Here is a 15,387-nt window from a genome sequence, read left to right on the forward strand (position 1 = left end):
TAGATTGATTAATTGAAATTTCTTTCTAATTAAAATCCCTATTATTGCATTAACCCGATCTATAGATCCTTCTATTAGATTTGACTCTAATCCAATAGATTTATGTCATCTTATCTAAGATTGCATGCAATTCCACTCAATTATACTACATCTACTCTTAAACAATGTCTATTCCTCCTCTGATTTAAGTACATAAAACATGGATCAATAGTCTAGAAATATTAAACCATGAATTAAGCACACATAATTTAGAACAAGATTTAAGTATTTGTTGCATAAAAACAAAAAAATAATAGAATTCATCCTAAGGTTTATCTCCTTAGGTATTTGGAAAAAATTAGTTCATATAGTAAATAAAAACATCTCAAAGATAGTATAACCATAAGGAATAAAGAAAATCATAATAAACTTTAAAGAAATCACAAGGAGAACTTCAATTTTGATGGAAATATGCTTCAAAGTTGGCTTCAATGGAATTTTTTGAATTTTTTTTCTTCAATATTATACGACAACTCACTTCCCTCTTCTTATATTTTTCATACATGTCTTAGAATACATGAAAAACTTAAAAATTACGATTTTCTGCGTGTCTAGAGTGCAATTTGTTCTTTCCACATGGTTTGACACATTGTTGTGTGGCAACTCGTATGGCTCACTCGATCGTGTGGAATGACCTAGTCCGTGTGGCTCCTGAAGCTTGTTCTAATTTTCTAATTTTTGCTCTTTTTATTCTCAAAAGCTCTCCTAAGTATAGAAACATAAAATTAACGGATTGGAAGCATAAAATTCACCATTAGCATTGAATAATCACCCAAAAATGCATTAAGATTGAGATGAAAACATGTTACTTTTAGAATCTATCATGTATATATATATATACATGTCTTCTTAGATCATTTGCTATTAAAAATATATATATTAGAGCAAACTCCGGTGAGGAAAATTTTGAACATACGAATGAAACTCGCATAGAAAATGAAGCCGATATATATATCAAACCATATTTTTAAAGTTATATCCGCTCTCACCTATATTCGGTGTTCAAAAGAATTTCAAGCAAATTAACCTTGAGAATACAATGAAGCCTATGACTATTTACAGGAATTTTTATGTCTTTCATAGAGACATCTTTCAATAGTTATTTTTTTAATAATAACATCTTTAAAAAGACATATAATTATTCATCTAATATTATAATTATTCAAAAAAGTAATTCTTTTTCAAAAATTAAGTGACATAATTATTGACCAATGACCAAAAGATTTAACTTTTGATTAATTACAACAAATTTTTATAATTAAATATATTGAATTTACAAATTAATGGAAGAAAATAATTAATGGATTTTAAGATTTAAGGTTAATAGTTTGGAATTTATCCCAAGTCAACTTAAAGTTCAACTCTTATCTAATTGCGTTGAAAAAAAAAAGCCAAAAGAAAAATTCCTATCTAATTTCAGCAATTTAAAAAAACTTTAAATTAAACTTAAATTTTTAAGATTCTAATAATATAAAAAATTAAATTGAAATTTTTTAAAAGAATATATTAAATAAATAATTTATAATTAAATAAGAAATAAATATTTTTTACTCTTCTAAAAAAATCTTTTCTTATTTTCAGTCTTCCAATTTTAAAAAAAAAATTATCACTCTTCTTCCTCCTTGGGTTTATCTACTACGGGTAGAAGAGGAAGGCGAAATGGGATAGAACCCAGATCGTGTCGGGTTGGCATAGGAAATGGGTTGTATGAAGATCAAGGTTTTTAGGGTTTTTGCATTGGAGAAGAAGAAAGGTGGAGAAAAAAAGACAAAGAAAAAAAAAAGGTGAATTTTTTTTTTCTGAAAAACTGAAATCAGAAAGGAAGGGCTTTGCTTTCTAGGAGATAGTGTATTTTAATGGAATATTATGTATTTATTATATTGCTCTTTAATTGCTGGGCTGCAATTGCATGCATGCATGGACGATGTATGTGAGTTGTGTATCTTTTTTGCTGGATTTTCTATATTGTTTTCCTCCTCCATCTATCTTTTTTTTTTCATTTTAATTGATTCAATGGGTTTTGTTGATTCAATTAGAATCATTTGATTTTTAATTTGCTGATTCAATGGGTTTATTGATTCAATGAGTAGTATCACTTGATTTATTTGCTTAGTGATTCTTCTCTCATTTTGACCCAACAAAAATTGTCTTCGTGGATGAAAAAAATGGGATAACTTTGCTCGCATTAGGGGTTGACAGGACGAAATTTCAAGTTTAATAGGAGCCAAAACTATTATGGAAGAATTAAAATTAAAAAAAAAAAAAACTTGAGATTATTTTGAATTATCAGAAGACCCATGGGGAGAGATTGAAAAGTAGAAAAGGAGTTTCATGGATGTGATGACTAGAATTCAATGTGTGAAAGTTACAGCTCAAAATATTTAAACCTCGCCATGCTAGGTCTGGCTAGACAGTCCAAACCCAATTAATGACTGTAGGACATTCCCACTATAAATTATCCAACTACACTTCGTGTAAAAAGACGAAACACAAAAAAGCTAAAAGATAGGAATTCTTCCTAGTAATTCTGCCTTTGTGGAACCTACCTCGGAATTTTGCCTTTTTTTATCTTAACTTTCTTCTTCGTTTTGGCTATTGTACCCACAACATTCTTTCTTCTTCACTGTTTTTAATTTCTTTTGATTTCCAAGGTCTATCACAAAATTTCAAGCAACCAGTCAAGGAAATTTTCTTTCATTTGCTTAATCCGTAACATGCTTTTCTTTGCTTAATTCATGACTTTGCAATGATTGTTTCTGGTTATCTGCTACTCTTAGCAGCTAGCTTTGTAAGACAGTCAACTTCACTGCTTCATTTTCAGTTCTATTCTCTCAACACTTTTCAGCCACTAAGTCAGGTAATAAGATCTGAAGCTATGATTTCCTCCACTGATTATCAACAGTTTTAGATTTTAAGACAAGTTTATCAGCAGACATAAGCTACTCTACATTGAAATTAATACAGAAAGAGCTACCCGGAAGCACTATAATGTTGAAATCTCATACTTAACATTTTAACTCTTAATATTCTGTAATGAACTGTTGCACACTTGAATCTAGCATTTTATATACATTAAGAGCTTAATTCTGGTGACCAGAATTTCATCATGTTTCTGTCTGCCACCCATCCATAGCTCCATCTAATAAACGCCATTGCTTGAAACTTGCAATCATGTTTTCCTTTTCATGCTTACACTGACATATCAATACTTCATAAAATATCCAATTCATTCTCTGCTACTGTTATCTATGATTGCATTGCAGGGACATAGCAATGGAGTACGTAGAGCCTGTTGTTGGCATTGCAATTTGTCTCGGCACTCCTGTTTGTAAATATTTGCAATATCACAGAAAGCTGAACGACTATGTGAGAAACTTCAAGAGGATCAGAGATGAGTTGAATTGCAAAATGGAAGATATAGAGCTGCAATTGAAAGCAGAGCTTCTTCGGCCTCTGGGGAAGATACCAAAGAAGGGAGTTGAAAATTGGTTGAAAGATGTGAAAGAGATGATTCGGGAAGCACTACTTGTTGAAAACAAAGTCAGTAACGGGAGATATCTCTGTCGTGCTTGCAACGGGAAGCTGGTTGATGTAAAGACTCGAGAAATGAAGGAATTTCTTGATAAAGCTCCTAAAGCCTCTGAAGGTCTTGCCATGGATGGTCCAAGTGGTGGGTTGCCGCTGCCAACATCAGAACTAGTCGGAGAGGAAGCTGTCAGAAATGAGATTTGGGCATGTTTGATGCAGGAGGAGGTGAGCAAGATTGGAGTTTGGGGATGGGCGGTGTGGGTAAAACCACTATCATGAAGCACATCCACAATGATCTTTTGAAAGAACAAAGATTCGAAAGGGTAATCTGGGTTACCATATCAAAGGAGTTCAATGTAATGAAGGTACAAGATAATATTGCAAGTGCGTTGAAGGCGAAGGAATATTTAGACAAAGAAGAGGACAAGGTCAGACGAGCAGCAATCTTGTCAGAAATGCTGAAGAACGCAGGAAAGCATGTTCTAATCCTAGATGATGTGTGGGATAAAGTCTCTCTAGAGGAAGTTGGGATCCCCAAGGCAAGTGGCGGCAATGGCTGCAAGTTGGTGTTGACAACTCGTTCGGAGCATGTCTGTAAGTATACGGGTTGTAAGGTGATAAAAGTGAGGCCCCTTTCAGAAGAAGAGGCATTGATACTATTCTTGAGTAAAGTTGGACCTAACATAGTTCAATGTCCAACTATAATGCCAACTCTGAAGCTTGTTGTCAAGGAATGTGCGGGTCTACCTCTTACAATTGTCGTGGTAGCTGGTACCATGAAAGGAGAATATAACCCTCGTATTTGGAAAAATGCACTCAAAGATTTGAAAGAGAGAATAGGGAAAGTGGAAGGAGTGGAAGCTGAGGTAATCGAGCGCTTGAAATTCAGTTTCGATCACTTGAAAGATGAGAAAGTAAAAGATTGCTTCTTGTATTGTGCATTATATCCTGAAGATTATGAAATTCGTAAGGTTGAACTAATCGAGTGTTGGATTGCTGAGATATTCATAGACGAGATGGACACAAGACAAGAAATGGAAGATAAAGGCCTTACTATTTTGAAAAGGTTGGAAGATAACTGCTTGTTGGAAAATAATACCACTCAATTTGGTTTAAATGGTATAAAGATGCATGATGCAGTGAGAGACATGGCATTGTCGATCACAAGAATGAATCCTCGATATATGATACAAGCAGGTTTGCAATTAGAAGAGTTACCAGAAAAGGGGCAATGGAGTCCGGATATTGAGAAAGTGTCACTTATGTATAACTCCATATCAGAAATTTCCATAGATGTGCTGCCCACAAAATGTCAACTGCTCACAACCTTGTTATTGCAGCATAACCCTATAAAGAAGATTCCATATTCTTTCTTCATAAACATGCCCTGTCTTTGTGTCCTAAATTTGTCCTATACAGAGATCGAGAGTTTACCAAATTCCATCTCTGAACTAAAGAACCTCACAATATTGTTGCTTTGTGATTGTGAAGAATTAAGAGATCTACCATGTCTTTCGATGCTTCAAGAATTGAAGAAGTTGGATCTAAGTTGGACTAAAATTGAGGAAGTCCCTGAAGGAATGGATATGCTGATAAAGCTAAGATATCTTGATCTTAGAGTGCACACTCTGAAAGAGATACCCGCTGGACTTTTACCAAAACTCGTTCACCTTCAGCACTTGGGTTTTTATGAGAACAATGAAAAAACAAGTCTAAAAGCAGAGGAGTTGGAACCATTGATGAAGTTGGAGTGCTTTACCGGACGTTTCGAAGATATCAATGAATTCAATAAGTTCATCTCCTCAATGAAACAAAGTAAGAAAAATCTCATCAAGTACCATTTACAGGTGGGCTCATCTTTTATGCTTGCTACAAGAGATAAAACAGTAACAATTGGAGGAGTCCAGAATTGGGAAGGTGAGTCAATTATGCACCCAATTGAAATTCAACAGTTGAATATTTCAAGTTGCAACTATTTGAGAAACTTAGTCGATGATAATTCTTCCTTCAAAAAAGTGATTGGCTTGAGGGTTTGGGTTTGTGAAGGGATAGAGTGTGTTGTTTCCCTGTCCTCTTTTGCCTCTTCTTCCACTCATCCATTTCAAAGCCTCGAGGTGTTAGATCTTGGAGATCTGCTAAAGTTGAGTGCCCTTATTATGAAAGATGCAGGAATTGGTTCAGCAACAACATCAACATCGGCTCCGTCTGCCACCTTTTCCCATCTTAAGGAAATTAGGATATACAAATGCTCAGGTATGAAGACGTTGCTTCCACATTGGTTGCTTCCAAACCTCCAAAGCCTGGAAGAAATACATGTGGGTGCTTGTAGTCAGCTAGTAGAAATATTGGGAGCAGCAACATCAAAAGTTGAAGAAAGAGGGAGTGATGCATTAATCAAATTCCATCTTTCCAAATTGAGAGTATTGAGACTAAATAAGTTACCAAATTTGAAGAGCATATGCAGCAAAAGTGGAGTGATGGTTTGTGATTCTCTCCAAGTTATCAAAGTTTTTGGAGATTGTGATAAACTGAAGAGAATTCCTCCATTTGTTCCCGTTGTTGGCAATGGGCAGCCATTTGTATATGCTCCACCTTCTCTTACAATCACGTCAGACACAGAATGGTGGGAATCGTTGGAGTGGGATGATCATCCAAACTTTAAAAATGTTCTTCAACCCCTTTGGAAGCTTTTAAGGTATCAACCATTTATAGTTTAGTTTATTCGATTTATTTTATAAATCTAATTTCTCCATTTTAATACCATTTCATTAATCCAACTTCTCCAAGTTATCCAAGTTATCCAACTTATCCAAGATGCTGGAGACTGTTATAAACTGAAGAGAATTCCTCCATTTGTTCCCCTTGTTGGCAATGGGCAGCCATTTGCATATGCTCCACCTTCTCTTACCATCGGGTCAGAGACAGAATGGTGGGAATGGTTGGAGTGAGATGACCATCCGAACTTTAAAAATGTTCTACAACCCCTTTGGAAGCTTTGAAGGTATATGAACCATTATAGTTTAGTTTATTTTATTTATTTTATAAATCTAATTCCTCCATTTTAATACCATTTCATGTTATATTTTATTTTTGTTTGAAGATGATGTGGCCTCCATTGGTGCGAAAGAAGTAGAAGAGAGTAGCAGGGCGGAGGATGGTGCAAAAGAGAGGATAAAAAATGTGGGAATAAAAGGAATGATGGATGAGGAATTGAGCAGCCACCATAATAATTGACTCCTTTTCCATTGAATCAAATATTATTATGTTCTATTATTTAAAAAATCTTTATATGTTCTTAAACAGAGATGTTGCTTTTAAAATTATTTGTCTGTAAAATTATTAAACTTATTATTCTTCTATCAATCATTTATGCATTTTTTTACTAATGATTCTAATAAAAATTTTAACATTCAAAAGCATATAAGTTGAAATAATTTTTTTCAATTTTAAAATATGCAACTTAAAAAAGTACTCCATTATTTTCTTAAAATAATATCAAATAAAATAAAAAATTTAGTTTAAATATCATTATTTCTTCTTTCAACAATCATTCTATTCTAAAAATAAAAATAAAATAAATAAACAAAAAAACTTTATTATATAATTTAATCAGTTAAATTTAATCCGTTAAAATAAATAAAAAGTAAGACTTGATGAAACACTATATATATAACTTAATCAGTTAAATTTTATTATTAATTTTTGTATTACGTTGTGTATTTAATTTTTATATTTTAATTTGATTATTTTTAATTTTTAATTTTTTAAATTTTAAAATTTCATGTGGTAATAATTAAATTTATTAAGTTAAATTATACTATTTCTAAAAGGGTTAATGCACTATTTACCCTTAAAAATTGTACTCAATTATCACTTTGATACTTAAAGAATTTTTTGTACCAATTTTGTACACGGAGTTTCTAACTATGAATCACTTTGCCTTACCTGTTAACTGCATTAAAAAAAGATGATGTGGCGTGCTCTCAGCATATCACGTGATTCAATTCTTATTTTCTCAAAATAAATTCTAAAAAAATGAGAACAATAAAATAATAATAATAATTGAGAATTTTTCTCAATTTTTTTAAAAATAAAAAATATGCAAATTTATATAGCAAATTCCTCAAATTGAAAAACTATTTACATTTTTTTAAGTTCAAAAAATTCAAAGAAAACAAATAAAATCTATAAAATTTTAACAAATAAAAAAAATGGAATGTTGTATAAAATTTTCAAAATAAAAAACATATTTCTCTTTTTTAAAAATAAATAAAAATACAAAAAAGAAAAAAAATACAAGAATTTCAAATTTTTCAGAAAAAGCTTAAAACAATTGAAAATCAGAAAAAGACAAATATAATTTTAAAATATATGAAATATAAAAAAAAATTTATTTGGAGATAAATACGGAAGGTTTAGGGGTTGAGCCTCTAGAACATATGAACTGATATCTGAGCGATCAAGGCGAGGAAAGCGAAGTTTCATAATAACCACCAGAGAGTCCCCTTCAATCTCCACAGAACCAAACCCCATCTCCCTTGCGAATCAAATCTCTTCCACACTCACCCATGCCTTCGCTGCCAAAGGGGTTGAAACATACTCCATCCAGAAGCAGGTTGCCCACATTAGAAGGCCTAAATGATTCAAAGTCATGACCCCCGCACGTGCAACCGCCCAAATCCCTATGAAACCCGGTATCAAAATTGAGTCGCATACAAGGATCGACTGACAGTCACCATGTTCGGAAGGTTGAGTCTTTCCGTCGACCATGCACATCGAGTAAGCATCCCAGCCTTCAGACATGACCCAAAATAAAGGTAAGAAGCTCTGAATTTTATTGTCACTTGCCCTCATGCACCAAAAGATTTCTCAAATACCAAACTGCCTAAAAGGTGACAATTATTGTTAGACGTTGTGCAGGAGAACTACCACAAAGCAAATCCCAACAAAGCAAGGAGTCGTTAACCTCATCCACATGCCAAGTGAAACCAAGGCTCAACCAAACCGAGAGCAGAAATGGACAATCACGACAAGCATGAAGAGATGTTTCACCACACGCACCACATCGAGGGCACATCGAGTCACCTCGAAGGTGTTGCATGAAAAGATAAGCATTGGTAGACACATAGTTGTTTAGGAATTTTGACACTATAATTTGGATATTTTCCTATGCAGAAATCTACCAAGGAGTTCTATAAATGTCCTTGATGTCTTGACCCACATTAATGTACTTGTCCTTCATCGAACTAGGAAAACCATGCAAAAGGAGTCAATAGCCACTCCGAACCGTGTACTCTCGAGAACCTTCTAAGCACCAATGCAACTGTCAGAGGCCCCCTACTGCGGCAAAGGAATGAAGAGGATCGTACGAGCCTCTAAGGCATCAAACGTTGATAGAACAACATCCTCATTCCACATATTCATATTTGTGTCAATCAAATCAGCAACCTAATTAATACCATTGACTCGTTGTAACTCCACCAGAAATGGTCGATCACTAGAGCATCATGACATGTCACAAACTAAAATCTCATTCTCATTCCCCATCAGCCAACTACAACCTTTGACGAGTAGGCCTTTCGCCGCCCAGATGCTCCTCCTAATAAAAGAAGTTTTGCTCCCTAATGTCGACTGTAGGAAATCATCACGCAAAAAATATTTCACCTTAAGAACCCTTGCCATTCACAAAAATTATCCCTATTTAAAATTTTCTTAGTAAAAATGTTAATAAGAGGATTATAAGACATATTTGAACTGAAAAAAAATAAAGATTCATTAATTACTATATTTGTATTAAGCAAATATTTTTATTTCAGCAACATATCAAGAATGCAGTATGATGCATGCGTCTTGTATTAAAACCTTGAAAATAATTTTTTTTGTTGCTATGATCATTTTCACACCCATCAATCATGTCGCTTTGGGGTCCATGATTAACTAGTAAGAACATGGAATACATCCAATCAGTTCATGAATCTTAATTCTCAAGACTCCATAGGAACCAATGATCGTTTAACGTTTAGCCATCATCTCTAGCTTAAATATTGTTTTTTGGGAAACTATTTCATAAGAGAAGATTTTAAGTATGTAACCATTGACTCAACACCCATCATGAACATGCTTTCATTTATGAGTCATCTTGGGACAATTTCACTAAGATTCATGCACAACTACTTATCCTGAAAAGTAAATCTTATCTAGTGAACCCACATGATAAAGTTTATCTTGAGACAATTGTTTTTTCTTTTATCATGCTATCACTTAATACCATCAATGGAGGTCGCAGGTCTTGTTAAAGGACCTTCTCCCACTCAATATTTTAAAATAATATGAAAGGTTTTTTTATCTCATGTTTAAAAAATGATCATACAATAGTCCTAGTGACATTCTTATCTAATTTATATGACATGCTTCCCATATATGCATGACATGCTATGACAATTTTATAATATTCACATTCATTTATTCATAAGAATCAATCAATCATAAAACAAACAATTTTGATTCTCTATAGTTTTTCCTTTGAGGGAAAACTGAATAAGTGAATGTGAACCGTGCACCAAGTAGGGTCTTAGGAAAGGGAGGTGAATCAAAGTTGACCACTTAAAAACCAAGCCTTCTAATACCACATTTCTCACGGTAATCGAATAACCTAAAGTAGTGAATAGAACAATACAACACATGCATTTTCTCATTACCACACTTCTAATTTTTTTTAATCGATCAACTGCCGATCATCTCATATATATATATATCACAATTGTAACATTACATGATATAAATATTAAAATCAATTATAAAACAAAAATATAAGGAGGTGAGTAATTAAAATAAAATTGTCAACCAAGGTTTCCATGGTTTTATTCTAGAAAATAAAAGAAAAAAATAAAATTACACAGTTATTGGCCACAAGGTATTCTTTGGGTCTTCAACTGCCATCGCTCTATCTTTTCCTAATCATGGACTCCTTTTGGTAGAACTACATTTAACCCTTATGTCCGTTTTCGGATCAAGAATTCTATGAATTAAAAAAACAATCCTACATGAAGATGATAGTCCACGGTCTATTTCCTAAGAACCATAACATTGACAAAGCAAACAATTAGATAATAAATATATAATATCGCATTCATTCTCATATATAACACAAAAATATGTATAAGATCTAAAGAATGTCACTTTCTATGTAATCAAATCATTCAAGAAGAAGAGAATTTTATTTTGGTTATCTATTTATACTTATAGATAGAGCAAAACCTGATTTTAATACCAATTGTTCAAAAACGAGTTTGGAAAATGCAGCGAAAAATCAATATAGGGAAAAACCTAAGTTTTAAAAACTTATAAAATAAGAATTTAGTTGTGATATCAAAAGTAATAAACACTTAATAAAAATTATACCATTTGCATATGCTCCACCTTCTCTTGCCATCAAGTCAAGCACAGAATGGTGGGAATCGTTGGAGTGGAATGACCATCCAAACTTTAAAATGTTCTTCGCTTCAACCCCCGTGGAGGATAAGAGGTATGAACCATTTAAGATTTTGTTTATTTTTTTTATTTTTATAAATCTAATTTCTCCATATTAATAAAATTTGATGTATATTTGTGATGATGTTGAAGAGAAAGATAGAAGGGTTGGTGGGAAAGAAGTAGGGGGGAGGATAGTGCAAAAGAGAGGAGAAAAGGAATGATGGAAGAGCATGGAGACTGAGAGGCAAAGGTAAATAAGAAATCAAACTGCCTCCCCTTTTTAAACATTTTTCCTCTCTTACCATTCCTTCTATTCTCTTCTAATATATATATGTACATCCCAAAATAACCTTCTAAATATTTATTATTAAATTATTTATATTAATCAAAATGATTTAAGGTGAGACAAAACTACGACCATAGTTTTATTTCCAATAAAAGTTAGGAAATTGTTGTAAAAAGACATAATATTTTTTAATTTCTATGTAAAATTTCTGGAAACATTACGATTTAAAAAATAATAATATAGTTAGAAATTAATGCCAAAAGAGCTACCCAGAAGCAATATAATGTTGAAATCGCACACTGTTGAACATTTTACCTCTTAATATTCTGTTGCACACTTGAATCCAGCATTTTCTATACAATGAGAGGTTAATTCTGGATATACAAATTTCATTGTGTTTCTGTCTGCCACCCATCCATAGCTCCATCTAATAGACGCCATTGCTTGAAACTTGCATTCATGCTTACACTGACATATCAAAAAGCCAATACATTCACAGATTTTCATTATCTGCTACTGTTATATATGATTGCGTTGCAGGGACATAGCAATGGAGTACGTACAGCCTGTTCTTGGCATTGCAAATTGTCTCGGAACTCCGGCTTGTAAATACTTGCAATATCTCAGAAAGCTCAATGATTATGTGAGAAACTTCAAGAGGATGAGAGATGAGTTGAATTGCAAAATGGAAGATATAGAGCTGCAATTGAAAGCAGAGCTTCTTCGTCCTCTGGGGAAGATACCGAAGAAGGGAGTTGAAAATTGGTTGAAAGCTGTGAAAGAGATGATTAAGGAAGCACAAGTTGTTGAAAACAAAGTCAGTAACGGGAGATATCTCTGTCGTGCTTGCAACGGGAAGCTGGTTGATGAAAAGACTGGAGAAATGAAGGAATTTCTTGATAACGCTCCTAATGCCTCTGAAGGTCTTGCCATGGATGGTCCAAGTGCCGGGTTGCTACTGCCAACATCAGAATTAGTTGGAGAAGAAGCTGTCAGAAATGAGATTTGGGCATGTTTGATGCAGGAGGAGGTGAGCAAGATCGGAGTTCGGGGGATGGGCATAAAAAATTAGTAAAATAGATCATTGCTAATTCTCTCTTTTCTTAATCGGTAAGTTTCTCTCTTCAAATCCTTTTATTTCTTTATTGAATCCATCGCATATCATTTGCAAACCGATTTCTGTACAGTTTGTTTGTTCAATTTTTCTTTTTCCAGTTTTTTTCTTGATTTAGATGGAAGATTCTTTTGTCGCATTTGAAGAGTTTCTAAAAACTTTAGGGTCTTCCTAAATCTAACTTTCTTGACACCACGTGCGCGTATAAATTTCTTTCGTGGAGATTATTTATCATGTTTGTGTGTTTCGTCTCTTGAGGTTGAGCTATTTTTCTTTTCAAAAATAAATATTTATTTTCTTTTGCATTTATTTCTAATATCGCCATAAATTGTTTAGGGTTGTCGATTTTGGGGATTTTGGGTTTTGGGTGGTCTAATTTGGGGATCTTGAGTAAGGGTTTTGATTTTATGAATTTTTATTTAGGGTTTTTAATTTTGGAGATTTTGGGGATTTCTCACACCGCCCTCCTCATCAGCTTCAAAGCCAACAAATCTACATCTAGGCTCATGCGAAAAGTCACTAGAACCCATGTTTGAAACCCCGGGTCACTTCCGCCATGCAAATTGCATCGAACTGATCAACGACTCTATCAAAGAGCTCCAAAAATCTATATGTAAAATTTTTTCATATCAGATGCTCCAACTTTGTGCTCATGAGTGATCTTCAAACCTAGGTTAATGCTGCTCTAACGGATGAAGATACTTGCATGGATGGATTCTCAAGCAGGGCTATGGATGGGTATGCAAAGATGATGGTGAGGAAACGAATTATTAAGATCACAAGTTTGACGAGCAATGTTTTGGCTCTCATTAATAACTATGCTTCATCTCAAATCCTTCATAGATTTTCTTGAGAAAACTTTGATGGCAAGGAAAGCAACTTTGATGGAAAGGAAAGCATTGTGTTTCATGGATTTATGTTCAATATGAGATTTTATGGTTTTCAAACAGGGCACAAGTTTTTAAGGTACTGTAGATTGTGTTCTCAACTCTAGGTTTGTGGTTCTTGATTTTTGCAATTGTATCAATTTGAATATGAAATTTGTGTTCGTGTATGTTTAGGGTTTTTATTATTTTTTTAATAATTTTAAAATCATTTGCTGACATGGTATATAAGAGAAAATAATGTTATGTTAGTATTTAAATTCATTTGGACCATCATGTCAGAGGTTAATGTTGACCATTAGACAACTAACGGCCACATCACCTTCTATGTTAAAAATAAACCAATTTGTTAGAAATTTAAATTTTGCACTATAAAATTAATTTTTAAAATTAACTATTCAATTTGTAATTGATTTTATTAAATTAAATTATTCACTAATGTTTGAAAATGTTCTCCATGTTAATTATACACTTGATTTTTTTTAAAATTATTTAAGAATTCAGTTAAATGGTAATCAATTTATATTAAAATATCAGTTTTATTGGTTGTATTATTTCATTAACATTCTTATAATATTATTTCATTTTTATTTATAGACACCAACTTCAAAATCAAAAGAGGATTAATTCACGAGAAGATATGGCTCATACTGTAAACGATAAATAAGATATTATAAATTGATATGATTAAAATTTAAATAATATACAAAGAGTAGCAAAATAAATTGAAAGCATTTTATATGATCTAAATGAACTATAATAAAAGGATTATATATTTCCTATCAATCCTACTATATTGTCTTTTATAAATAATTTCCTATCAAGCAAGTTGACAGCTAAAGGGTGCAAATTTGACTTTGCTAAATTCTCTAGCATCAAAGAGGCAAGATATTTTGCAAACAAGACATAAACCAATATCAACATGGTGATTCCAAAATTCAAAACACACTAAACCCCTACTTTTGTATGATAGAGAAAATATGATGTATAAATTTATAGTCATGGAATGCATTAGGTGCATTGAAGATAACTCAGTGTTAGAATCAAATAAATTTATCGTTATTTTTGTGAATTGTAAAATTGTGCATCAACTGGAAAAAATGTTTGTCTGGCATTACAAGAATTTCTTTAAAGTTAATAGTATGTTTGTCTGCCATTACAAGAATTTCTTTAAAGTTAATAGTTTGAGAGATTATTTTAAGGAGGAATTGGAAGGCATTGCTATAAGGAGAATCTCAAGAAAGCAATTTGGTTTTGAGTTTCAAGTGAAAGGAATGAAAGAAAGGTTAATTAAATAAATACGGGATTGGATATTGAGCTGTTTTGAATAGTTGGAGCGAAGGACACATGGACCATATGAAATTCAAGTCTACCAAAGTAATGCTAATCAGATTCCTCTTTGGAAATGATAACTTTTTAAAACATTGTCAATCTACCTTGAAAGGTGGCATCGGTAAAAGAATCAATCATGAAATATTAAAATTATACTAAAATAACTATACAGATTTATTTCCCTTATAAATAAACATTTTCTTATTCTTCCTTAAAAATTAACATGATTTTATCTTAATATACATGTATATATATATTTATGTCTCAAAATAGCCTTCTAAAATATTTATTTTAAAAAAATAATTTATATAATACATATAACAATTAATTATAAACTTATTTTCATATGATGTCAAAATTAAATATTATAATGGTCCTTTATCACATTCAACACTAACTTTTATTTTATAATTTTTTTTAAAATAAACTTTAAATTTTATAATAAAAAGCAAACATAGGCTTCAAATTTTAAGTTAAAAATATGGGATACTAGTTGACTATAGACTCATCCATGGGCCCTTGACCAGAGTCGGGTCTATATAGATAAAGTTTTTTATAATTCGGGTCGGTCCAACTAAAATTTAATTTAAATAATACAAAATTATTTTTAAAATTTAAATTTAATTATAAAAATATACTTTTATTTTTTTTGAACATTGAAACGAGCTTTTTAGGTAGATCGAGTTGGGTCAAAAACTGGCTTGGACTTGAAAATTTTTAGATTATTTTTA

The 15,387-nt window shown here is 32.3% G+C and overlaps 1 protein-coding gene across 2 annotated transcripts; it reads left to right on the forward strand.

The window, feature by feature from the left end:
* Positions 1-2,636: 2,636 nt before the first annotated feature.
* Positions 2,637-6,949, forward strand: LOC107902237 (disease resistance protein At4g27190). Of its 2 annotated transcripts, none has more exons than XM_041092343.1 (4): positions 2,637-2,896; positions 3,303-6,262; positions 6,355-6,568; positions 6,668-6,949. In XM_041092343.1, the coding sequence occupies exons 2-3, from the start codon at positions 3,774-3,776 to the stop codon at positions 6,398-6,400; spliced, it is 2,535 nt and encodes an 844-aa protein (XP_040948277.1). In that variant the 5' UTR covers positions 2,637-2,896; positions 3,303-3,773; the 3' UTR covers positions 6,401-6,568; positions 6,668-6,949. The 2 variants fall into 2 exon arrangements, with proteins under 2 accessions (XP_040948277.1, XP_040948278.1); XM_041092344.1 differs by having other exon boundaries at positions 6,364-6,568.
* Positions 6,950-15,387: the final 8,438 nt, after the last annotated feature.

This window comes from Gossypium hirsutum, chromosome D05, assembly GCF_007990345.1.
Source record: "Gossypium hirsutum isolate 1008001.06 chromosome D05, Gossypium_hirsutum_v2.1, whole genome shotgun sequence".
NCBI classification, from domain to species: Eukaryota; Viridiplantae; Streptophyta; class Magnoliopsida; order Malvales; family Malvaceae; genus Gossypium; species Gossypium hirsutum.

Bases quoted from the DNA above. Each gene is read 5' to 3' on its own strand.
- LOC107902237 (XM_041092343.1), top strand. From the start codon at position 3,774: ATGTTTGATGCAGGAGGAGGTGAGCAAGATTGGAGTTTGGGGATGGGC. The intron at 6,263-6,354 runs GTATCAACCATT...AACTTCTCCAAG, and splicing joins CCCCTTTGGAAGCTTTTAAG to TTATCCAAGTTATCCAACTT.